The sequence below is a fragment of the Chiloscyllium plagiosum genome, chromosome 29, assembly GCF_004010195.1.
Source record: "Chiloscyllium plagiosum isolate BGI_BamShark_2017 chromosome 29, ASM401019v2, whole genome shotgun sequence".
In the NCBI taxonomy this organism is placed as follows: domain Eukaryota; kingdom Metazoa; phylum Chordata; class Chondrichthyes; order Orectolobiformes; family Hemiscylliidae; genus Chiloscyllium; species Chiloscyllium plagiosum.
The window spans coordinates 17,981,144-18,005,951 of record NC_057738.1 but is presented as its reverse complement, the minus strand read 5'-3'; the positions used below and the strand labels follow the sequence as shown (position 1 = coordinate 18,005,951).

Here is a 24,808-nt window from a genome sequence, read left to right as displayed (position 1 = left end):
CCTTTTCTCAGTCCCAACCCTCAGACTCAGCACCACCTTCTTGACTTGCAATCTTCTTCCCGACCTCTCCGCCCCCACCCCCTGTCTGGCCTATCACCCTCACCTTAACCTCATTCCACCAACGCATTCCCAATGCCCCTCCCCCAATCCCTCCTCCCTACCTTTTATCTTAGCCTGCTTGGCACACCCTCCTCATTCTTGAAGAAGGGCTTATGCCCGAAACGTCGATTTTCCTGTTCCTTTGATACTGCCTGACCTGCTGCGTTTTTCCAGCAACACATTTTTAAGCACGCTTGTTAGTATGTTGGTGGTTCAGCCACAGACTGGAAGTTATCAGTACTGCCAAATTGATGTATTTGCCTCTTGTAGCACATACTCCAAGCTGGCCTTTGCAGAATTCATACAAAAATTTAAATTTGGTAGGGTGTTTTTCAGCCTGGGTTGTTCCAATCTCAAGATCCAGTGATTTGATAGGATTTTGGAGACAGAACAGGTGTTGGTATGTGTGTGTGTGTGTGTGTGTCTGTCTGTCTCACAATCACTCACAACCACCTATACTCACTCACACACATACACTGGGTAGAATCTTCTGATGATGAAGAAAATGGGAAGGGCATTTAATTCAGTGAAATAGAGATATACACAATCCCTGGTTCCCTCCTACCTACACCCGAATTAAGTTCTGGATGGGATGATCTATGGCCAACCTTCCCATCCTGCCACTAATTGGAGACCTTAACTGCATGTTAACAACCACGTAAGGAATTCAGCTTGTTGCTGCCTATAAGTGTTCTTTGAAAGTATAAAGAACTGCGTGCCTGTTCATCAGCTTTGGAAAGAATGGAGGGGCTGTGTTGATCAGAGCCCAATTGAGGCCATGTACATAGATTGGGTTGACCTCTTTGTGCCACATCCATACCCTATGTACTGACCACTCTGTCACAGTTTGACAAGTTACCTATTCTGTTTGGCACTTTTTAATAGTCATCTTTATCCACTTTTTTCACATTGTCAATTTACTGCTTGGTCATTATTTTCTTTTGCTCACCAAGTTGTTTAAGTTTTCTTCAAATTTCAACTTTTTTTGAAAATTAATGTTTAGTGTTGTACCAAACCTTACCTTTCTGAAATTTACTCACTGGCCTTTACGTGAAAAAGTATTGAAATTTGGCCAATCACACGAAAAGGTTGCACAATTCTTTTCTAGGGCAAATAAATCTTTCATTCGGTAAAGAGAACAAAGTTGCATACATCAGCTGGGACCCTCACCAAATCCCTTTATAACTGTCATGATACTCCTTAATACTCCAAACCTTTGTAACTAAAACTAATACATTATTTGCCTTCCTCATTGACTGCTGCAGTTGAATATTCATTTGTGCACTCTCTGAAAGCAAATATTTCCTTGCACTTCAGTACTCAAAACATAGCGAGTTTTTTTTGACCAAAGAGGTTACCATTGACATATTTCACCTGCCATGTTCTTGCCCATTTACTTAACCTGTCTATACCTTACTGTAGTTCTTTGCATGCTGTTCAGTACTTACCTTCCCATTTAATTTCTATCATCAGCAAACTTGAATTCAGTTCCCTATTTAAGTTATGAATTAAGATTTTAAATAGCTAAGGTCCAAGAAATCATCCTTAAGATACTCTGTAATTACTGAAGAACAGACAAAGGAAGCACATGGTGAGGTCAGTGCAGGAGAGAGAGAGAGAGAGAAAGAAAGAAACTAACATTGCTAACTGATAGAGTGAGCAGTTACTGCCTTTGCTGTTGAATTCATGTATCGCTGGACATTAGAGTGCACCAGAAAATTTTTAAAAACATTGAAATTCACAACTGATCTTGGAGGAACCTGTCTGGGAGAGGTCACAGCACAGAAGCAGATAAGTGAATTTTAAGGGTGGCCTTAAAGTAAGTAGTGAGTAGAGTGGGTTCTTTCTTGATTATATGTTTTATTGAGCGATGTCTCTTGATTAAACTTAAAATATAAGCCATAAGTATTCATTTAACCGAGAGCAGTGTTTTTGTAGAAGAATAAGACAGTACCATTTTCTGGGTTTGTAGATTGAAAGAAGCAAAAATGGCCCTTTGTAGAGTGATCTGCTCTTCTTGTCGGATGTGGGAGTTTAGGGAGAGTTTACAGATTACTGAGGATTATATCAGCCATAAATGCCATTGGTTGCGAATCCTATCAGATCGAATGGATCGGTTGGAGAGGCAGGTAGAGCCAATGAGGAACTTACAAGAGCAAGGGGATGTGATGACTGGCAGTTACAGGAATGGGGGAAAGTCACAGATACAGTCACATAGATGGGTTAACTCCAGGAAAGGTAAAAGAGGTAGGAAGAGTCTTCTGTGGCTATCTCCATTTCAAACAAGTATGCCATTTTGGAAAATGTAGGGGATGATGGATTCTCAGGGGAACATAGCACGAATAGCCAAGCTTCTGGTATTGAGACTGGTTCTAATGTAATGAGAGGTATGTCGGGATCCAAGTGATCGATTGTGTTAGGGAACTCTCTAGTCTGAGGTACAGACAGACATTTCTGTGGCCAGCAGCAAAAAATCAGCAAGGTGTGTTGTTTCCCTGGTGCCAGGACCAAGGATGTATCAGAGAGGGTGCAGAACGTTCTTAAGGGGGAGAGGGTCCAGCATGAGGTCATTGTACACATTGGAACCAACAACATAGGAAGGGAAAAGGTTGAGATTCTGAAGGGAGACTACAGAGAGTTACGCAGGAATTTTAAAAGGAGGTCCTCGAGAGTAGTAATATCTAGATTACTCCCGGTGCTACGAGCTAGTGAGGGCAGGAATAGGAAGATAGAGCAGATGAATGCATGCTGAAGAGCGGGTGTACGGGAGAAGGATTCACATTTATGGATCATCGGAAGCTGTTTTGGGGTAGAAGTGACCTGTACAATAAGGATGGTGTGCATCTAAATTGGAAGGGGACTAATATACTGGCAGGGAGATTTGCTAGAGCTGCTCAGGAGGATTTAAACTATAAGGTGGGAAGGTGGGAACCAGGGAGATAGTGAGGAAAACTTTCAATCTGAGACTGATACAGTCAAGAACAAAGGCAAATCAAACAGTCAGGACAGGCAGGGACATGCGAGTTTTGAGAAGGTTTGTAGCTCAGGTTGAGATTTTGGATGTAGGTTTGTTCAAGCAGAGAGCAAGGTAGGACTGATAAATTAAACTGCATTTATTTCAATGCAAGAGACCTAACAGGGAAAGCAAATGAACTCAGGGCATGGTTAGGAACATGGGACTGGGATATCATGGCAATTACAGAAACATGGCTCAGGGATGAACAGGACTGGCAGCTTAATGTTCCAGGGTACAAATACTACAGGAAGGACAGAAAGGGGGGGGAAGAGAGAAGGGGAGTGCCATTTTTGATCAGGGATACCATTACAGCTGTACTGAGGGAGGATATTCCCAGAAATATATCCAGGGAGGTTATTTGGGTAGAACTGAGAAATAAGAAAGGGATGATCACCTTATTGGGATTGTATTATAGACCCCCTAATAGTCAGAGAGAAATTGAGAAACAAACGTGTAAGGAGATCTCAGCTATCTGTAAGAATAAAAGGGTGGTTGTTGAGAATTTTAACTTTACAAACAACAACTGGGACTGCCATAGCGTTAAGGGTTTAGATGGAGAGGAATTTGTTAAGTGTGTACAAGAACATTTTTTGATTCAGTATGTGGATGTACCTACTAGAGAAGGTTCAAAACTTGACCGACTTTTGGGAAATAAGGCAGGACAGGTGACTGGGGTGTTGGTGGGGGGCACTTTGGGGCCAGTGACCATAATTCTATTAGTTTTAAAATAGTGATTGAAAAGGATAGACCAGATCTCAAAGTTGAAGTTCTAAATTGGAGAAAGGTCAATTTTGACGGTATTAGGCAAGAACTTTCGAAAGCTGATTGGGAGCAAATGTTTGCAGGTAAAGTGATGGCTGGAAAATGGGAAGCCTTCAGGAAATAGATAATGAGAATCCAGAGACAGTATATTCCTGTTAGGGTAAAAGGAAAGGCTGGTAGGTATAGGGAATGCTGAATGACTAAAGAAATTGAGGGTTAGGTTAAGTAAAAGAAGAAATATGTCAGGTGTAGACAGGATAGATCGAGTGAATCCTTACAAGTGTATAAAGGCTATAGGAGTATACTTAAGAGAGAAATCAGGAGGGCAAAAAAGGGTCATCAGATTGCTTTGGCAAATACAGTTAAGGACAATCCAAAGGGCTTTACAAATACATTAAGGACAAAAGGGTAACTAGGCAGGGAATAAGGCCTCTCAAAGATCAGCAAGGTGGCCTTTGTAAGGAGCTGCAGGAGATGCACCAGATACTAAACGAGTATCTTGTATCAATATTTACTGTGGAAAAGGATATGGAAGATATAGAATGTAGGGAAATAGATGGTGACATCTTGAAAAATGTCCATATTACAGGGGAGGAAGTACTGGATGTCCTGAAACGCATAAAAGTGAATAAATCCCCAGGACCTGATCAGGTGCACCTAGAACTCTGTGGGAAGCTAGGGAAGTGATTGCTGGGCCTCTTAATGAGATATTTGTATATCGATAATCACAGGTGAGGTGCTGGAAGACTGGAGGTTGGCTAACGTGGTGCCACAGCTTAAGAAAGGTGGGAAGGACAAGCCAGGGAACTATAGACCAGTGAGCCTGACGTCAGTGCTGGACAAGTTGTTGGAGGGAATCCTGAGGGACAGGATGTACATGTATTTGGTAAGGCAAGGACTGATTAGGGATAGTCAACATGGCTTTATGCGTGAGAAATCATGTCTCACAAACTTAGAGTCATAGAGTCATAGAGATGTACAACATGGAAACAGACCCTTCGGTCCAAACCGTCCATGCCGACCAGATATCCCAACCCAATCTAGTCCCACCTGCCAGCACCCAGCCCATATCCCTCCAAACCCTTCCTATTCATATACCCATCCAAATGCCTCTTAAATGTGCAATTGTACCAGCCTCCACCACATCCTTTGGCAGCTCATTCCATACACATACCACCCTCTGCGTGAAAAAGTTGCCCCTTAGGTCTCTTCTATATCTTTGCCCGCTCACCCTAAACCTATGCCCTCTAGTTCTGGACTCCCTGACCCCAGGGAAAAGACCTGGCCTATTTATCATGCCCCACTTGATTTTAGAAACCTCTATAAGATCACCCCTCAGTTTCCGACGCTCCAGGGAAAACAGCCCCAGCCTGTTCAGCCTCTCCCTATAGCTCAAATCCTCCAACCCTGGCAACATCCTTGTAAATCTTTTCTGAACCCTTTCAAGTTTCACAACATCTTTCCGATAGGAAGGAGACCGGAATTGCACGCAATATTTCAACAGCGACCTGACCAATGTCCTGTACAGCCTCAACATGACCTCCCAACTCCTGTACTCAATACACTGACCAATAAAGGAAAGCATACCAAACACCTTCTTCACTATCCTATCTACCTGAGACTCCACTTTCAAGGAGCTATGAACCTGCACAACAAGGTCTCTTTGTTCAGCAACACTCCCTAGGATCTTACCATTAAGTGTATAAGTCCTGCTAAGATTTGCTTTCCCAAAATGCAGCACCTCACATTTATCTGAATTAAACTCCATCTGCCACTTCTCAGCCCATTGGCCCATCTGGTCCAGATCCTGTTGTAAGCTGAGGTAACCCTCTTCGCTGTCCACTACACCTCCAAGTTTGGTGTCATCTGCAAACTTACTAACTATATCTCTTATCCTCGCATCCAAATCATTTATGTAAATGACAAAAGGTAGAGGGCCCAGCACCGATCCTTGTGGCACTCCACTGGTCACAGGCCTCCAGTCTGAAAAACAACCATCACCACCACCCTCTGTCTTCTACCTTTGAGTCAGTTCTGTATCCAAATGACTCGTCCTTCCTGTATTCCATGAGATCTAACCTTGCTAATCAGTCTCCCATGGGAACCTTGTCGAACACCTTACTGAAGTCCATATAAATCACATCTACTGCTCTGCCCTCATCAATCTTCTTTGTTACATCTTCAAAAAACTCAATCAAGTTTGTGAGACATGATTTCCCACGCACAAAGCCATGTTGACTCCCAAATCAATCCTTGCCTTTCCAAATACATGTACATCCTGTCCCTCAGGATTCCCTCCAACAACATGCCTCCCACTGAGGTCGTAACAAAAAGGATTGATGAGGGCAGAGTGGTAGATACGATCTATATGGACTTCAACAAGGTTCCCCATGGGAGACTGGTGAGCAAGGGTAAATCTCAGGGAATACAGGGACAACCCATTTCTCACAATTCTCGCCTCTTCTCTTCCCTCGCAACACTGATAGAGTCCTCGGTCCTGACTTTCCACTCTACCAGCATTCACATACAAAATATCATAGGTCACCATTTCTGTTACCTCCAGGAGGATGTCACCTCCAGACATATATTCCCCTCCCATCCCTTATCAATCTTCTGCAAGCACCATTCCTTTTGAAACACCTTGGTTCACCCCTCCTCCACTCCCAACACCTCTCTACAGTATCTTACAGTGCAATTGCAGAATGTATGACACCTGCCTGTTTACTTCCTCCCTTCTCACTTTCCAAGGCCCCAGACACATCCTTTAGGTGACACAGCAATTTACCTGCACTTTACTCAATCTTATCAACAGCATTCATTGCTCACAATGTGATCTCCACTACACTGAGAAACAAAACGGTGTCTGCTTTGTGGAACACCTATATTGTGTTTGCAAAAATTACTCAGAGCTTCCGGTTGCTTGCCACTTCAACACATCATCGTATTTCCTAGCCAACATTTCTGTCTTGGTTTTGCTGTCATGTTCCAGTGAAGCTCAACACAAAGTGGAAGAACGGCATCTCATTTTTCTCTTGGGGATCATGCAGCCTTCAAGACTCAGTACTGAGTTCAATAATTTCAAGGCCACAGCAATAGTCTTTATTAGCAGCTTTTGTTCTTCCCGACTCACCTTTAACTGCATGACTGCTGTTCTCACTCTCTGGGCTCCACCTCCAACTATCATTTACTCCTTCACCCTCCCCACCACCCCATCTTCAGTAAATCTCAAACTTTTCCTAGCTACAATCAGTTCTGAAGAAGGGTCGTTGGACCCAAAATGTTTACTCTGCTTTCTCTCCATTGATGCTGCCAGACCAGCAATCTCTGTTATTGTTTCATATTTCCAGCATTCACAGTTCTGTGTTTTTTGTAGTATTAAAGCATTTAGTTAATTTCAAATCTACACTAAAGATCAAAGAAATATCCAGACAAAGTGCAATGAAGCTTTACAGAATCTATTTCAAAGTACTGTCCATCATGCCTCCTTGTATATCATAGATGGTAATCTTGTCAATTATTTCATCGTCTAAATGCCTCATCACTAACAGTCAATTAAATAAACCACAAGCAAAAGGGGACATTATAATAGCAAAGCACTAAATGGCAGGCTTCTTTCTTTTTCGTAAAGTAGTTTAGGTGTTTTCTTTCAAAAGTCTCCCTATAAAATCTGCACTCTTCTTTGGTAGTCAACATGAAAGTACTCACACTGGTAATGACGGGGTTGGGAGGGGGTCAGACTCAGTGTTGCAAAGGGCACCTCTGATTCCAATTTGAATAGGTTTCTGGCACACAAAAGGCTTGTCAATACAGTTTTGTTTGTAGTATGCTGGGCTTGGAAATACAACATCTGCTGAGAGAATTCAACATAGAGAGCTGCAGGTATTCACAAAGCTGAATCTCTGATGCTGTGTCTGAAACAACTATCATTTAATATCTACCACTTTCAGAGCAAAATGTCCAAAGATGCTTCACAAGATTATGGTCAAATTAAATTTGACACTATGCCATAATAAGAAAACATTACGATAGATGATCAAAAGGTTGGTAAAATGAGTAAGAGAAGTTTTGGGAGAGAATTTCAGAACTTAGGTCCTAGGTAGTTGCAGGCATGGCTGCCAATAGTGGAATGGTTAAAGCAAGAATGCACAAATAATCAACATTGGATGAGGCGGCATGGTGGCTCAGTGGTTAGCACAGCTGCCTCACAGCACCAGGGGCACACTTTCCTCATTCCTGAAGAACGGCTTATGCCCGAAACGTCGATTCTCCTGTTCCTTGGATGTTTTCCAGCAACACATTTTCAGCTCTGATCTCCAGCATCTGCAGTCCTCACTTTCTCCTCACAGCACCAGGGACCTGGGTTCAATTACAGCCTCGGGTGGAGTTTGGAGTTTGCATGTTCTCCCCATGTCTGCGTGGGTTTCCTCCAGGTGCTCCGGTTTCCTTTCACAGTCCAAAGATGAATTAGGTGAATTGGCCATGCTAAATTCCCCATAGTGTTCAGGGATGTGTAGGTTAGGTGCATTGGTCTGGGGTAACTATAGGGTAGGGGAATGGGTCTGGGTGGGTTACTGTTCAGAGGTCAGTGTGGACTTGTTGGGCCAAAGGGCCTGTTTCCACACTGTAGGAATTCTATGTATGAGTCCAGAGATCGCAGAGCTTATGGTGTTGGAGGAGTTACAAGATGGGCAGAGATAAGGTCATGGAACAATTTAAAACAAGGATGATTTTAAAACTGAGTTATTGTCAGACGTCAATGCATGCCAGTGAAGAGGGGTGTGATGGATGGAATGAGACTTGTTGCAAGATAGAATATGGGCAACAGAGTTGTGGATGAGTAGGATAATTGTCTCTAATTGCACAGCAGAGGCACATGGGCAACATTGGTGAGGAGAAGGAAGTCTCTATTTGGGGCTAAAGACCATCTTCCATTAATATTACAGGTGCAAAATTCAGGTACCATGATCATCAATTTTCACATACTGTATTCACTCCATTACCTTGGCATTGTGCTAATTTTCTAACCAGCATCAATTGACAGGTTGACAATAAATCATTACAGATTTGTAAATTTCAACTTACATGGCCGGAAATTTATTTTCCAAGTTGTCCTCTTGCACTGTCTTCTTCGTATTTGCTTTCTCTTTTTGCTTTTTGTCTCTAATTTCTGGCAACTTCAGCTTTGGAGAAAAGAAGGCATAGTTATTGATACAGGAAGGGATACAAGTCTGTATCAGTACATTTATTGGCAATTTTGGCAAAGGAAAATTATTTGTGGATGATTATTGGCAATTTACTGAAAAGGTTCAATTGGTGCAAAACTCATCAACAAGACTACTCAGATATTGCAATGTATTTAAAGAATATTCAAAATTGAAACAAGTGACCTTAACATTTTAAGATCACCAAAAGCACTCATGCTGAACATAGCTCATATAATCATATAAATAGCTCATACCAAGTTGATTGGTTGGTAGCCAAAGGTGCTAAGGAGTGATTTCTTGATCCTGCACTCCCAAAGGAAGCCACATTAAAAGGGACCAAAGCTTGAAGACTTAGGGCAGCAATGTTGTAGTTACCTCTAATTTGATTTTAATTCACCTTCAGAATGTTGGCATTCTCCAATGGGATAATTTATTGTTCATCCCTCGTTTCCCTTAAAAAAATGGTGGTGAATCATTTTTAACCAAAGCAGTGCATGTAGTAAAGGTGTTGTCACAATGCTGTTTAGGAGGGAATTCCAGGGAATTTCATCCAAAAATGATGAATTTATACACAATTTATGAGAAATGAATGGCTTAGATTGGGAAATGATGGTATCCCGTTAATCTACTGTCCTTGTCCTTTTAGGTGCCAAGGTCGATGAATTGGGTTATGCTGTTAAAACCTTGGATTATGACAGTGTATCTTACCAATAATACACACAGAAGCATCAGTAAGCCACTGGTGAAGGATGTTTGAGGATGTTGTTGGACTATCAATCAACTGAACAATTAATTTGTTCTAGATGCTGAATTTTATCAGAATTTTTGCAGCCGCAACTGTCTAGGGAAATGGAAAGTATTCTATAACACTTCTAACCTATGCTTTGAAAAAATTTGGAGAATCAGGAGATGAGTGACTCAGCCTCTAATTTGTACCTGTCGGCATTGATATGGCTGGCCCAGTTGAATTTCTGGTCAACACCAATCACAGAGCATCGATGCTGGAAGTTTCAGAAATGTCACTTTAGAATACTTACAGTGTGGAAACAGGCCCTTCAGCCCAACAAGTCCACACCGACCCTGCGAAGAGCAACCCACCCAGAACCATTCCCCCACATTTACCCTTCACCTAACAACACGGGCAATTTAGCATGGCCAATTCACCTAACCTGCACATCTTTGGACTGTGGGAGGAAACTGGAGCACCCAGAGGAAACCCATGCAGACACGGGGAGAATGTGCAAACTCCACACAGACCGTTGCCTGAGGCGGGAATTGAACCCGGGTCCCTGGTGCTGTGAGGCAGCAGTGCTAACCACTGAGCCACAGTGCCGATGACATCAGATGTCACAAAGTGGTAGTTGGTCTTGTTTTGATGGAGATTCATGGTCCTTTAATTCATGGTCCCTTTCTGAGAATCAGTAATTATAGAATTACCACTTTAATTTCCTCTAAAGCCTACAATTTGGAAGAAGGCCTATCAGGTGATCATGGAGTTAAAGGAATAAAGAATTAAATTATCAAGCATGGAGCAAGATATCACAACTTTGCCTAACTACTGCCATTTTTATATTAGCATATTTTAATTCAGAAAAATGACACTGATGAGTCAGCTCCCATTGTTTAAACAGTTGACATCTTCAAAAAAGCAAAATGTTCAAAGACTTAGTATGTGCATAGTAAAACAAAAGAAGATAGAACAAGATTGCTAAAGGTCAATCAAATACATATTAAATTTTAAACAGGTTATTAAAGGAGGGTGGGGAGTTGGAGAAATGGAAAGGTTGGGAAGGGAATTCCAAAACTTAGGTCTACAGTACACAACTTCAGCTATGTCCACCAATGGTGTGGACAAAGGAGTGCAGTATGCACAACAGACTAGAGCTACAGGAAACCTGTGTTCTTGGAAGGATGAAACAAACAAAAGTAAAAGAAACTCAGCAGGTCTGGCAGCATCTGTGAAGGAAAAGAGACATTTAGAGTCCTGTGGGCCTTCAAGAACATGATTGCAATGAAGGTGAAAGATTAACGATCTCTTGCAGGTTGAGTAGTCATAGAGATGTACAGCATGGAAACAGACCCTTCGGTCCAACCCGTCCATAAAATTTGCGGATGACACCACGATTGGTGATATAGTGGAAAGTGATTAGATTCCCTACAGTGTGGAAACAGGCCCTTCAGCCCAACAAGTACACACCAACCCTCCGGAGAGTAACCCACCCAGTCCCATTTCCCTCTGACTAATGCACATATCACTATGGGCAATTTAGCATGGCCAATTCACCTGACCTGCACATCTTTGGACTGTGGTAGGAAACCCATGCAGACACGGGGAGAATATGCAAACTCCACACAGAAAGTTACCCAAGGCTGGAATTGAACCTGGGACCCTGGTCCTGTAAGACAGCAATGCTAACCACTGAGCCACCATGAGTAAGTCAGTTTCAAATGACACTTCCTACAAACTGAAACATTTACCTATCTAATTCAATAGGCTATATGTCATACCAACAACCTCTATCAATTAGTACCCAATCCTAAAATTTATTTTCCTTTATGTTCACACAGCATATTGTTGAAAGTGTCTTATTACAATGCACAGTTTGCACAGACTCAACTATAATAGCAACATCATGCAAAGATATCATGAACTGATACTTTACTATCTTCACATCACTAACTGACCGACCTCGATTTTTGGGATAAGATGGCATATAACAAGAGAAAACATGAATAACTGGGTGGAGACAAGCACCTTGAATCATTTAATCCCTGTGAAGGACACATTGCTGACCACCATGGGAGGGGATTCCCTGAGTCCATGATCACTGACGGGTCTGGACAGAAGGTTCACAAAAGGAAATTTAAGCCTCCCTTGCTTTTACCAGTTCTCCCTCATCTCACAAAATGTTTTTGATTATAAACTGCCAGTGATGTAATTAAGCATGTCTTATTTTCTCCTCATTCTTCAATACCTCATGCTCCAATGAAATTTTGTTCTTTATTTAATATTAAATATCTCAAGAAGTGGCACCTTCCCAATCAAAGGAAGAAGTGGAAAAATATAGTGAAGATGAACAGACACTATGTGTATGAAGTGTGAGGTGATGCATTTTGGAAGAACTAACAAGACAATGGAGTACAGAGGAACCTCGATTATCCAAAGGACATGGGCAAACAGTATATCGTTCGGTTAATCAAATTCCGGATAATCGAATGCCAGATAACATAGTTTAATCTAGCCTCGGGACCTTGCGATCTTGTCGGATAGTCCGACATTTGGATAATCAAATGCCAGATAATTGAGGTCCCTCTGTACATGTTGAATGGGAGAACCCTAAGAAGTACAGAGGATCAGGGGAACCATGTTGTGCATGTCCATAGATCCTTGAGGGCAGCAGGACAGGAGCAAAGGTGGTTAAGAAAGCAGATGGGATATTAATCATTGGGTCATATAGTATAGAAACAGGCCCTTCAGCCTGACCAACAAACACCAAACTATTCTAATCCCATCTACCTGCACTTGATCCATTGTCTACTATGCCCCTGGCATTTTAATTACTCATCCAGGCGCTTCTTAAATGTTGAAAGAGTACCTGTCTCCACCAATCTCTCAAGCAGCATGTTCCATATTTCAACCACGCTCTGGGTGAAAACATTGTTCCTCAGATCTCCTCCAAACCACTTCCTCCTCACCTTAAACTTATGTCTTGTGATCATAGACATGTCTGCTACAGGCAAACGATTCTCACAATCTACTCTATTTATGCCTCTCATAATTTTGTGTACCTTCAGCCTTGTCTGCTCCAAGGAAAGCAAATGCAGCCTATCCAGTCTCTCCTCATAATTAAAACTTTTTGTCTCAGGTGACATCTTGGTAAATCTCATTTGGATCCTCTCCAGCGCAATCATGTCTTTCCAATCATGTGACGAGCAGAGCACCACATGTATTCCATTTGTGCTTAGCCAATGTTTTATAAAGCCATAACAAGACTTCCATGTTCCTACATTCTACACCTCAGCTAATGAAAGCAAGTGTACCGTATGTCTTCATTACTTCACTGACTACTTGGGCTAACGTCTTTAGATAGTAACGATTTTTGAGAAGACCTGTAGTTCAGGTTGATGATAAGTATGTAAGTTAGCTCACACAGCTGGAAGGTTTGTTTTCAGACGTTTCGTCACCATGACTAGGTAACATCATCTGTGAGCTAACTTACATACTTATCTTTAGAGATTAAATGGATTTGTACACCAAGATCTTTCTTGTACCCCAGTACTCCCTGGGGTCTATCATTCATTGTGTATGTTCTTCCCTTAATAGACCTACCAAAACGCATCATCCGGCACTTATTCAGATTAAATTCCATCTGCAATTGCTCTGCCCAATTTACTAGTTGATCAATATCACACTGTAACCTGAAACCATCCTCCTCATTATCAACAATACCACCAATTTGCACGTCATCTACAAACTTATTAATTAACCCTAACTATAATCACATCCCAGTCATTAATGTACGCTACAAATAGCAAAGGTCCCAACATCAATCCCTGTGGTACATCACTGGGCAGAGACTTCCAATGATAAAAACAACCTTCCACAATCACTCTTTGCCTCTTAATTCCAAGCCAATTTTGCTTCCAGTTTGCCAGCTTGCCTTGGATCATATGGGCTGTTACATTTTGGGCCAGCCTTCTGCGTGAGACCTTATCAAAGGCTTGAATGAAGTCCCTGTAAACCACACTAATTGTAATAATCTAATCAATATATTTATTACAATATATTTACCTTTATTTTATTTTCCTTCTCATTGTCTTCTGTATTCTTCTCCAATGCAGTCTTATCAGGATCATGAGGTAATTTTCCAGACTTATTCTCACAAGGGCTAGGAATGAACTCCTCATGAACCATGTATTCTGGTAAATACCATTTAGGAACTCTGAAAGTAGTGACATTAAACTTGTTAATTTGGCTGCTTTTAAAATGGATGTGTTAGGGTATATTCATCAGTATGCAATTTAATAAAACCACCTTAGTAATGACACCAACAGGTTAAAATTTGCTCTGTCTTTTAATGCTAGTACAAGTAATATGTTTGCATTGTGTGATAGTAATTTTGTTTATCAGCATTGAAGAATATCTTTATCAGGAGGAGGACAAGTTGATAAAAGTACTTGTCATCATAAACAGCAATACAGAGTACAACAGCAGAGTGATAATGAAGAATTGATACAAATCACTAGTTTTGGGCTCCTTGTTTGGAAACATTACGATATGTGAAGAGGATGTGGAGCAACTGACTATGATAATGTCAGAAATGATAGATTTCAGATTTAAATACAATAAGAGGAAACTGTTTCCTTAGATAAATAAATTGGTGACAAGGCATAGGTTTAAGGTTATCATCAAGAGAAAGAAGAGATTTTAGAACATTTGTTTTTATACAGAAGGTCATTAACATATGGATTACTTCATTTAATAAAATGTGAAAAAATACCTGAACGCAGTTTTTTAAAGGAAATGGGATAAATATTTGAAGGAAATTAAGTATTTAAATTGTATTACAACATGTAAGAGCAATAGAATTATGTCTTTTAAATAGTTGTAAGACACAAAGGAAAAATGACTTTCCATTAATCTCAGATAAAAAAGAGCAATTGACCTTATATCAACTGTGGATACAAACATTCTGCTAACTTCTGAAAATCCTAGCTTTTCTAAGGCTATAACCGCCTTATCAAATAGTCAAAATATTTTTCTATCTGTCCTTTCAGTTCCCTTTATTATCCATGAAACTTCAATTATATCAAGTGTTAAACATCTGAATTCTGACAAATTGTGTAATCTTGTTGGTCATGTAATCTTTCCACATAACGTAGCCTACTGGGTCCAGATATCATTTGACAGAGCCAAGCTGCACTCATTCCAAAGACAAAGTATTCTTTCTTGGCTGTGGTGCCCAGAAATGAGTATAATATTCTAGATGTGATCTAACTAAGGCTTTGAATATCAGTAGATATGCTATCCCCTTATATTCTGACTTCTAGATTTAAGAATAGCATTCTATTAGTTTTATCCCTTGTGACGCTTTAATAATCAATGTACATAGACCTCAAAGACTCACTGGACTCCACTGTTTCTAGTTTATCACAAATTATAAAATAATCTGATATACTGGCCCAGATTTTCTGATGCCCAGACAGTCATTATTCAGTGTAGAGGGGAATGGTGCATGAGGACCTTGCAAAATTTCCAAAGTAGCAACCTCCATGATATTGAGGATTCTATCGGGAAATTCCTCTACACCTGGAGCTCTTCAAAAGTTTCCATTTAAATCAGAGAATTCAAAGGGTTCCAATGAATATAAAGAAAAGTTAGACTGTTAAATACATAGATAAATAACAAAATGGCCCCATACAAAACTCAGATACCCCCAGAAATACCTCCCCAAACTACTTATATCCATCAGACCCTGACCTGACTGCCCCAGGAACTGAACAAGCCCCTTGCCTCATTCTAGACCTGACCACCACTCCTCCTTCACCCACTCCAGACCAACACTACACCCAAACATACTGGGAACCGATCCTATCCTTGCCATCACCTGCTCCGAGCCTGTAGACACCCACCTCTGCACCTACTCCTGATCTGACATCCCTTCTCTCCCGGGGACCTGAGCCCACCTTTGACAGTTATAAATCTGCCATTGTCCTTCCCCAACTCTGCAGCCTACTTCCCTATTTTACCCTGTTCTTCACCTACTCTGGATCAAGCCCCCTTCATCATCCACTGCCTGGTCCAGCAACTGCTCCTCTACCACATGCCCCTTTAACCTGCTCCAGACCCAACACACCCCTTCACCTCAGGAAGATGATACTCTTCACTCCTAGGAGCTAATCTCTTTCAACCCCTCAAGTATCCAACAAGCTCGGCCCCACTACCTGCACATATTCCCAGCTTGAAATCCCCTGCAATCCCACACTCCTCCCACCTTGACCTGGGTGGATCTGATACTCCTTTTCCCCCACTCAGGACTCTGCCTTCCCCACGTTTTTCCCTTGTCCTGAACCTAGCTTCCTCTTCACCCACTACTGAAGCCAACATTCCCATCAGCCCCACCCACCCAACACTAGCAACCCTCCCACCTTTCATCTGCTCCAGTTCTCATTTACTTCCCAGTAGGTAACCACACACCTCCCCCCTTACCACCCCCTTCACTATGCCAAATGTCTTCACTCATTGAGTCATAGGGTCATACAGCATGGAAACAAACCCTTTGGTCCAACTCGTCCATATCAACCAGAAATCCCAATCTGACCCAGTCTCATTTGGTAGCATTTGCTCCATATCCCTCTAAACTCTTCCTATTCATGTACCCATCCAAATGCCTTTAAATGTTATAATTGTACCTGCCTCCACTGCTTCCTCTGGCAGCTTGTTCCACATACGCACCATCCTCTGTGTGAAAATGTTACCCCTCAGGTCCTTTTTAAATCCTTCCCCTCTCACCTTGAATTTATGCGTTCTAGTTTTGAACACCCCCACTTGAGGAAAAAGATCTTGTCTATTCATCCTATCCATGTCCCTCATGATTTTATGAACCTCTACAAGGTCACCCCTCAGCCTCTGACACCCCATGGAAAAAAGCCCCAGCCTCTCCCTATAACTTAAACCCTGCAATCCAGGTAACATTCTAGTAAATCTTTTCTGCACCCTCTCAAGTTTAACATCTTTCCCATATAAGGGCAACCAGAATTGTATGCAGTATTCTAAAAGTGATTTGACCAATGTCCTGCACAGCCATAAAATGACATCCTAACTCCTATACTCAATGCTCTGACCAATGAAGGCAAGTGTGCCAAATGTCTTCTTCATCACCCTGTCTACCTGCGACTCCAATTTCAAGGAACCATGCATCTGCACCCCTAGGTCTCTGTTCAGCGACACTCCCTAAAGTCCTACCATTTACTGTATAAGTCCTGCCCTGGTTTGCACTAAGTATGGTTCCCCCTCTCCAGACAAATTCCACCCTTCTCCTCCTCTGGGTCCAATCTGCCTCCAGCCCCAACATCTGGACTCCCTCCTCCTAGTCCAGACCTGACCTGCTTTTGACATGATCTACCCCCCACCCACCCCCACCAAATCTACTCACTGCCAGACCTGACCTCTCTACCCTCTCTATCTGACACAATCCTCACATGCCAAACCCCACTGGATCTAATTTTTCCCTTCCACATCAATCTAGCCTAAACACTGCATAACTTACCAATCACTTCTGTCGCCTTACGTCCTGGCACCCTATCCAACTTGGTACTATATGCATTCCACCCACCTGACACTCTACCCCCTACCCACTTGGCACCCTGCCCCTATCCAGCAGGCAGCCTACCCAGATGCCATTCAACTAACTAGCATCCTACCTACCTGGCACTGTGGCATCCAGCCACCCAAACTTCACACTTAAATAACATTTCTACCATTTGAAGCAACTGACAAATTGGTTATCTGTGATTCTGGACGTTTACATTTCAGAATACAGTAGCTAACTGCTATTGAGTACAAGAAGCTTGCTTTTCCATGACAGTTCTATAAAAGAACTATCAGAATGAAAGTATGGCTCTGTATCTATGAATGGGCCCTAATCTGAATCTCCTGTTAGAACTGTCAAGTTCCCTCCTTTTGTAAAAAAGCAGTGCTGTGGCCATCTGTGTGATATTGCCACTCCTCAGAAGATCGAGTCCATTCTTTTAAATCCAAAGTGGCTGGCATCCATTATTTGCTTAAATTGAAATACATTTACGATGCTTTTGAAAATTCATTGAATATATCAACATTACTTTGTGATTTTCATGCTTATATACATTGCTTAGAACACCACTTATCTTTGTGTCATCAGTTAACTTGGATATGTGGCTTGCAAACCCATCATCTAAATTGTTAATAAATATGGTGAACTGCTGGAATATAAGGATCACTATGGGGAATCACTAATCACATACTGCCAATTAGAGTACCAGTCTATTATCCCTACTTTCTCCTGTTACTTAGCCAGTTTTCTAGCCACACCAATATTTTCCCTCAATTATATGAACTTCAGCTTTAGCTAATAATCTCTTATCATAAAACCCATAGAATGGCTGCAGAAAAGGGGGAGACCAGATGGCCGTCATATTCATGTAGCTCTCTGCAACATCATCTCAGCTAACCGCACTTCCCTGAACTTTCTCTATAACTAACTAAAGTTGTTCTCATAAATGTTTTCCAAATTTCCTTTTATATGCTATAATTAAATCTCTGTTCACCACAGTCTCAAGCAATGCATTCCAGATCCTAAACACTCACAGCTCATAAAAGCTGTTCATTATTGTCCTGACCATGGGTCATAACTTTGGAACACCTACAGAAATATCAAATATTTAAATTCAAACATGTGTTTTTGAAAGTTAACTGGTCCTGCCAAATCAATTATGGATCTAAAGCCATGTCTGAAACAGATATCTGGAATATCACATCTGCACTTAAGATTTAAAGGAAGAAATGCATTACAAACTGAACTATAATTTCCTGTGAGTATCTCAGATTGTAAATATGATGCTAATTTGAGACAGCAATCTGGGAAAGAGATATATTTGCATTTCCCCTTTGCTTCAACCCTAGTCTGATTGTCCCTAGTGTATGGGTTAGTGTGCTGTGAAGGCCCACGACTTTGAGACAGTCATTAAACATAGGTAAACAAAAGGAAAAGTCTCTCAATCTTGAGTACTACCAAAGAACCACTACTGAAGGAAACCAGAATACATAAATCTTAATCAGACTGCAAAGCCAAGCATCTCAAAATTGATGTTTCAACTACCAATGTCAATGTAGCAGCCATAATGTCTATTATCTACTCTTCATGAATGACTCAGAAACTGACTTTTATATCTTTATCATTTTTGGACACACTTCTTATTGTCTACTTGTCTATAAGTGTGTTATTACTTCTTCTCATGATTAATAACTAATAAACTCACCTATTTGTTAACTCACCTGATTAAATTGGCTCTTTTTAAAACATAAATTCATATTGCCTGGGAGAAAGCTATCCAAAATCCTTCCATCCCTATGTATACTTTATATCCACGAATATGTAATACCCACTTCAACCCTTTTGAGCCACATCTCCACCACTGCCACAGCATCATATTCTCTTATGAGAGACTTCATTGAATGTCTTCTTAAAGTCTAAATGAATAAGATCCAGAGATATTCTTCTGTCCACTCTTTAGTCACCACTTCAAAAAAAAGTTGCCTACCACTAAGTCTACACTGGCTTTCTCTGATCATCTGAAACATTTCAGAGTTCAACCACTGAATACTTAGTTATAGATACTAATAATTTTTAGTCAATCGATGTTAGGATAACTGACATATAAATCCATAGTTTCTATCTCTTACACCTTTTTTTTAAATAGCAGAAAGACACGAGGGCTCAGTGGTTAGCACTGCTGCCTCACAGTGTCAGGGACCCAAGATTCCAGCCTTGGGCAACTGTCTGTGTGGAGTTTGCACATTCTCCCTGTGTCTGCACGGGTTTCCTCTGGGTTCTCTGGTTTCCTCCCACAGTCCAAAGGTGTGCAGATTAGGTGAATTGGCCATGCTAAATTGCCCATTGTGCTCAGGGATTGGAGGTTAAGTGCATTAGTCAGGGGAAATGTAAAGTAACAAAGTAGGGGAGTGGTTCTGGGTAGGATACTCTTCGGAGGGTCAGTGTGGACGTGTTGGGCCAAAAGATCTGTTTTCACACTGTAGGGATTCTATACTTCATTACATGTACTATCTAAAGAGACAGTCCAGAAAACTTTGGGTGATTACAATATGTTTTTGTTGGATTTGTGGGATCAATGTGATCCAAGGAAGTTGTCACTATTTTGTGCTATTATTTTCTACATACACTTCAGAAACAATATAGCCCAATATTCCCAGATACACACTCTGTGTGGGTAAATACAGACTTGAATGTGTTGCCTCCATAAACATGGGAAATTGCTTTATACTGTAATTTAAGATTAATTTTAACAGAATTAACTACCAACTGGTGTCTGATATTAATACAAAATTAATTGGGAGAGTAAATAGGAGAAAGTCTGGAGTGACAGATGTGTTCACATTTTTCCAATCAGTTATGTCAGTTAATGAAGCTCCACTGAACAGTAATCTACATAAACATCTCTACCAGAATAATTAAAATGGTTTTTCCTTAAAATGCTGATGTACCTGCATCTTCTGGTGAAAAAAATCATATTTTCAAAATGTAAATTTCCCTTTTAGTTTTTTTTAATCGATCTTTCGCATTTCATTTTTATTTATTATTATTTTTGTTCTTTAAGGTTCACTTTTTCCATGTTACTAAAGCATTCTCCACCAAAACCAAATAAATGTATGAGCTTGCTGATTGCCAGTGCAAACATATGTGAGAACAGCCTAAAATAATTCATCAATGAAGCGGCTATATGCCAACCTATGAATAAGGAACAGGAGTAGGCTATTTGGTCCCTTGTTCCTACTCTGCCATTTAATAAGATCATGTTTGATTTGACTGTGGCATCAACCCAGTTTCCTCGCTACTCCTGTCCACAAGATACTGAAGGGATTTGATAGGATGGATGTTGAAAGGATACTTCCCCTTGTAGCAGAACTGACAGTCAGAATTTCAAAATAAGGGGGTTCTCATATAAAATAGAGATGAAAAGAATTTATTTTTCTCAGAGGGTTGTGAGTCTATACAATTCTTACCTTGATCCTCGCTACTACATGGGCGGTACGGTGGCACAGTGGTTAGCACTGCTGCCTCACAGCGCCAGAGACCCGGGTTCAATTCCCGACTCAGGCGACTGACTGTGTGGAGTTTGCACATTCTCCCCGTGTCTGCGTGGGTTTCCTCCGGGTGCTCCGGTTTCCTCCCACAGTCCAAAGATGTGCAGGTCAGGTGAATTGGCCATGCTAAATTGCCCGTAGTGTTAGGTAAGGGGTAAATGTAGGGGTATGGGTGGGTTGCGCTTCGGCGGGCCGGTGTGGACTTGTTGGGCCGAAGGGCCTGTTTCCACACTGTAATGTAATCTAATCTAATCCATTTACATTTTGACTGCATGATTAATAAAAAATCTATCCACCTCTACCTTAAAAATACTCCGTTTCTCTCAAGGTAAGAATTGTATAGACTCACAACCCTCTGAGAAAAATAAATTCTTTTCATCTCTATTTTATATGAGAACCCCCTTATTTTGAAATTCTGACTGTCAGTTCTAGTCCCTGCTACAAGGGGAAGTATCCTTTCAACATCCATCCTATCAAATCCCTTCAGTATCTTGTGGACAGAAACTTATAAGGCACTGTACAATTCAGGCTATGATGAGACCTCTGGGAGGATCATGTCGAGGACACGGAAGGCCTTTCTCAATGTTAAGAGCAAAAACTCACATTTTTCATCAGAGTTCCGGTCACCCAGACAAGATTCGCACTACTGAGCGGCAAGGTGTTTATTGTCAGGGATGATTGCTCATATTCATCTGCATGTGTACTATATCTCACCATATTCAAGTGCACTTTTCTATTCTACCACGCATCAGACAGATAATAGAGACCAAGAATTCGTAACATGAAAGTTAGAGTGGTAACCTGACAACTCCAGTTTGTGACTTTCTCCTCCAGGCCTCCACCTTGGACACCCAGAACAAACATCTCAGGACATGCTTCATCCTTCATGGGCAGTGCCCACATGCAATCTACATCAATGGACCTTGGCACAAGCCAGCTTTGCCACACCATTTTAGCTGAGCCACTTACAGTACAGTTCTGTACCCTAATGCTGCATTTTTGACTGCAAGGGCACTTTGTGCATAGGAATGGGCACAGAGATGGCTCACAGATCAGATCAGGATGCAACTCAAGGCTGCTTTCTTGTTCTCCTATCACCGATATGTTTTGTACCGTTTGGATACTCACAAGATTTCTGCCTTGCCCCACTGTGCCTTATCATCCTTCGTCTTTTAATATGGACATAAAACTAGACAACTTATCATGGTTATTAACAATTACCAGTGAAGGTTATGCACATATGGCAGGATGTCACCATACTACATCAGTGTTTTACCTGCATTAAGTGCCAGCAGCTGACATGGCAGACACACTGCGTGTGCTTCAATCAAATGGCCATGCCTCAAAGTCAAAGGAGATTAGTGCTCAGTCATGTCAGGGGAGACACTCTTCAGTTATGGAGTCCTGGTACAGTAAGTCAAAGGCAATATCCGTCCACAGGTTTAGTATGGTCAGGGTGGGAACATGTCCTCATAAAGTGATAAATGTCAGGCATCCCACTACCTGTTTTTCTGCCTTATTATGGGACATTTTCTCCTTGAATGAGAGAATATGAAGGATTCAGCGAGTTGAAAATGGCTGGATAGCTGTTAGCGTTGGTGCAGATGCAGAAAAGTGATGAGGTGCCTCAAGTAAGTGATTATGAGGTGCAGAGGCCCTGCAGGGTTAGTAGTATGGAAAACTGGTTGTGTGAAAGTGAGTGAGGGAAGATGTTGCATGCAATAGAGAGAATGGTAAAGCATAAGTCTTTGTGAAATATGGGCACAATAGCAGAGATGGAATGAATGTGAGGTAGCAGGTGATAACTCTTACGCTTGCAAAGTGGATAAGGTCATTAACTTTCTTCCTACATTGCTGTTCACTCCTCCAGACAGCTGAGACCACTCTGACCTGGGTGGCAACCTCAGATCATGCTGACAGATTCTGGGGTATGGCCTATACAATCAATCCTGGGGAAAGTGGGAGGGCCCCCCTCCTCTTTGCTCTAGACAGTACAAAAGGACCTCCAGATTCCTGTTCATAAAATGGGATGCCAATTTCCCCTTATATGCTAAATCCAGGACAAAAGTCACAACTTATGCAGAGCAGCTCTGGACAGCCAGCACTTGTCCAAGCGCACAACAGCCTTTTAAAGATAGCACCGCTTTCATTGCTGCTGGTCTATTTCAGGATATTCAGGCAGTGGAAGATGGTCCAGCTATGGCCTGTACTAAAATCAAGTGAACATCATTTTGGAGAATGCACAGGACAGATTGCTAATGAGACGCGTTTGAGATGATAATGTGAGAAAATATGTTTGGCGTCATGGAGGGAATCTCCATGAAATTCAACGAAAATAACAACCCAAGTATGATAAGATTTTGCCCTAAATGTGTTAACAAAAACCTTTTGTTCTTCTAAACTCCACTGAATACAACCCCAATTTATCCAAACCTGACTCAGCAGATAGCATTCTAATCCCAATAATCTGTTGAATAAACCCTCTCCAATTATGCCCTTGCATAAATAAGATGATCAAACCGGAAGCAGTACTCTAGATGTGGTCTCATCAATGCTTTGTGCAAGTGTAGCATAACTACTTGAATTTTCCATTCTCCTTGTGATATATTACAACATTTTGCTTGCCTTCCTAATGACTTTCCGTACCTTCATGCTAATCTTTTGTCATTTATGTAGCAGGACACTCAGATTCCTCCGTAACTCAGAGTTCCATAATTTCTCTCCATTTAATTAACGTGCTGCTTTTCTATTTTTCCTATCAAAGTGGACAAGTTCATATTTTCTCATATTATACTCCATTTGTCAAAATTTTGCCCACTTTTTAAACCTTTCTCTATCTTTTCGCAATGTCCCTGTATCCCATTCACAAATGACATTCCTACCTATTGTTATTCCATCAACATGTCTGAAAGTGCATTTGTAAACTATTGTACTTTTAATGCAGTGAAATAAAATGGTTAGTATAAACATATTTATTTTAATATTAGACTTTAAACTTTTTCTATCTAATATAAGATTTAAAATGTGTCTGAACTTCCATCTCATCTACAATTCAGAGAATCACAGAATTATTATGCTGTAGAGAAAACCCATCTGCACCAGTTCTGTAGGTAAGCATCATGAATGAGTACTATTCTCCTGCCTTTTCCACATTTTTTGTTCAAACAATCATCTAATGCCCTGTTGAATGATTTTATTCAACCTGCCTTTCAAGGGTATGTATTCCAGATTATGTGAAAACAGTTTTTTTAACATCAAATTTACTCCTTTAAATCAGTTTAAATATGTGCCCTCTCATCCTTGGTGCTTTTACAACTGGGAACAGTTTCCTGTTGTTTACTCTGTCCATTCCTTTCATAATGAAAACTTCTTCAAATATTCTCTTGGCCTTCTCCTCTCCAAGAAAACAGCCAATTTATTTTCATAACTAAAGTTTCTCATGCTCAGAATTATTTTATAAACCTCTTCTGCACTCTTTCCATTGCGATCTCATCCTTCCTAAAGCGTGATGTCGAGAACTGTACACAATACTCCAACTGAAGTCTAAACAGTGTCTTACACAGGCTCACCATAGCCTTCCAACATTTGGGCAGAATCATATAAGTGAAATGGGCTATGGAGAGATGTGTGTCAAAATCAGACAAGTCTGAAAAAGCCCATCTTGATGTTGAAAGCATCTCACTCAATTGTTTATGATTTTCACAAATGGCATAGAGAGTTGCTCACTAGGCTGAGACGAGTTGCCAATTTAGAGGGTTATTAATTGCTAAACATTTTGTTGATGGCCAAACTTGCCTCATTAATATTCAGTATTCTATCTTATCAAACTTGCAAAACAAGCCAGACATCAAGAAAACTCAACATGGA

The 24,808-nt window shown here is 41.0% G+C and overlaps 1 protein-coding gene across 1 annotated transcript in view; it reads right to left on the bottom strand.

Annotated features, from left to right (window-relative positions):
* Positions 1-24,808, bottom strand: part of c29h7orf57 (chromosome 29 C7orf57 homolog) — a 142,659-nt gene that overhangs the window by 57,655 nt on the left and 60,196 nt on the right. The window contains exons 5-6 of the mRNA XM_043718963.1: positions 13,874-14,024; positions 8,960-9,057 (exon numbers count right to left, since the gene is read on the bottom strand). Of these exons, the coding sequence (XP_043574898.1) occupies positions 8,960-9,057; positions 13,874-14,024 (249 nt within the window). The remainder of the gene's footprint in view (positions 1-8,959; positions 9,058-13,873; positions 14,025-24,808) is intronic.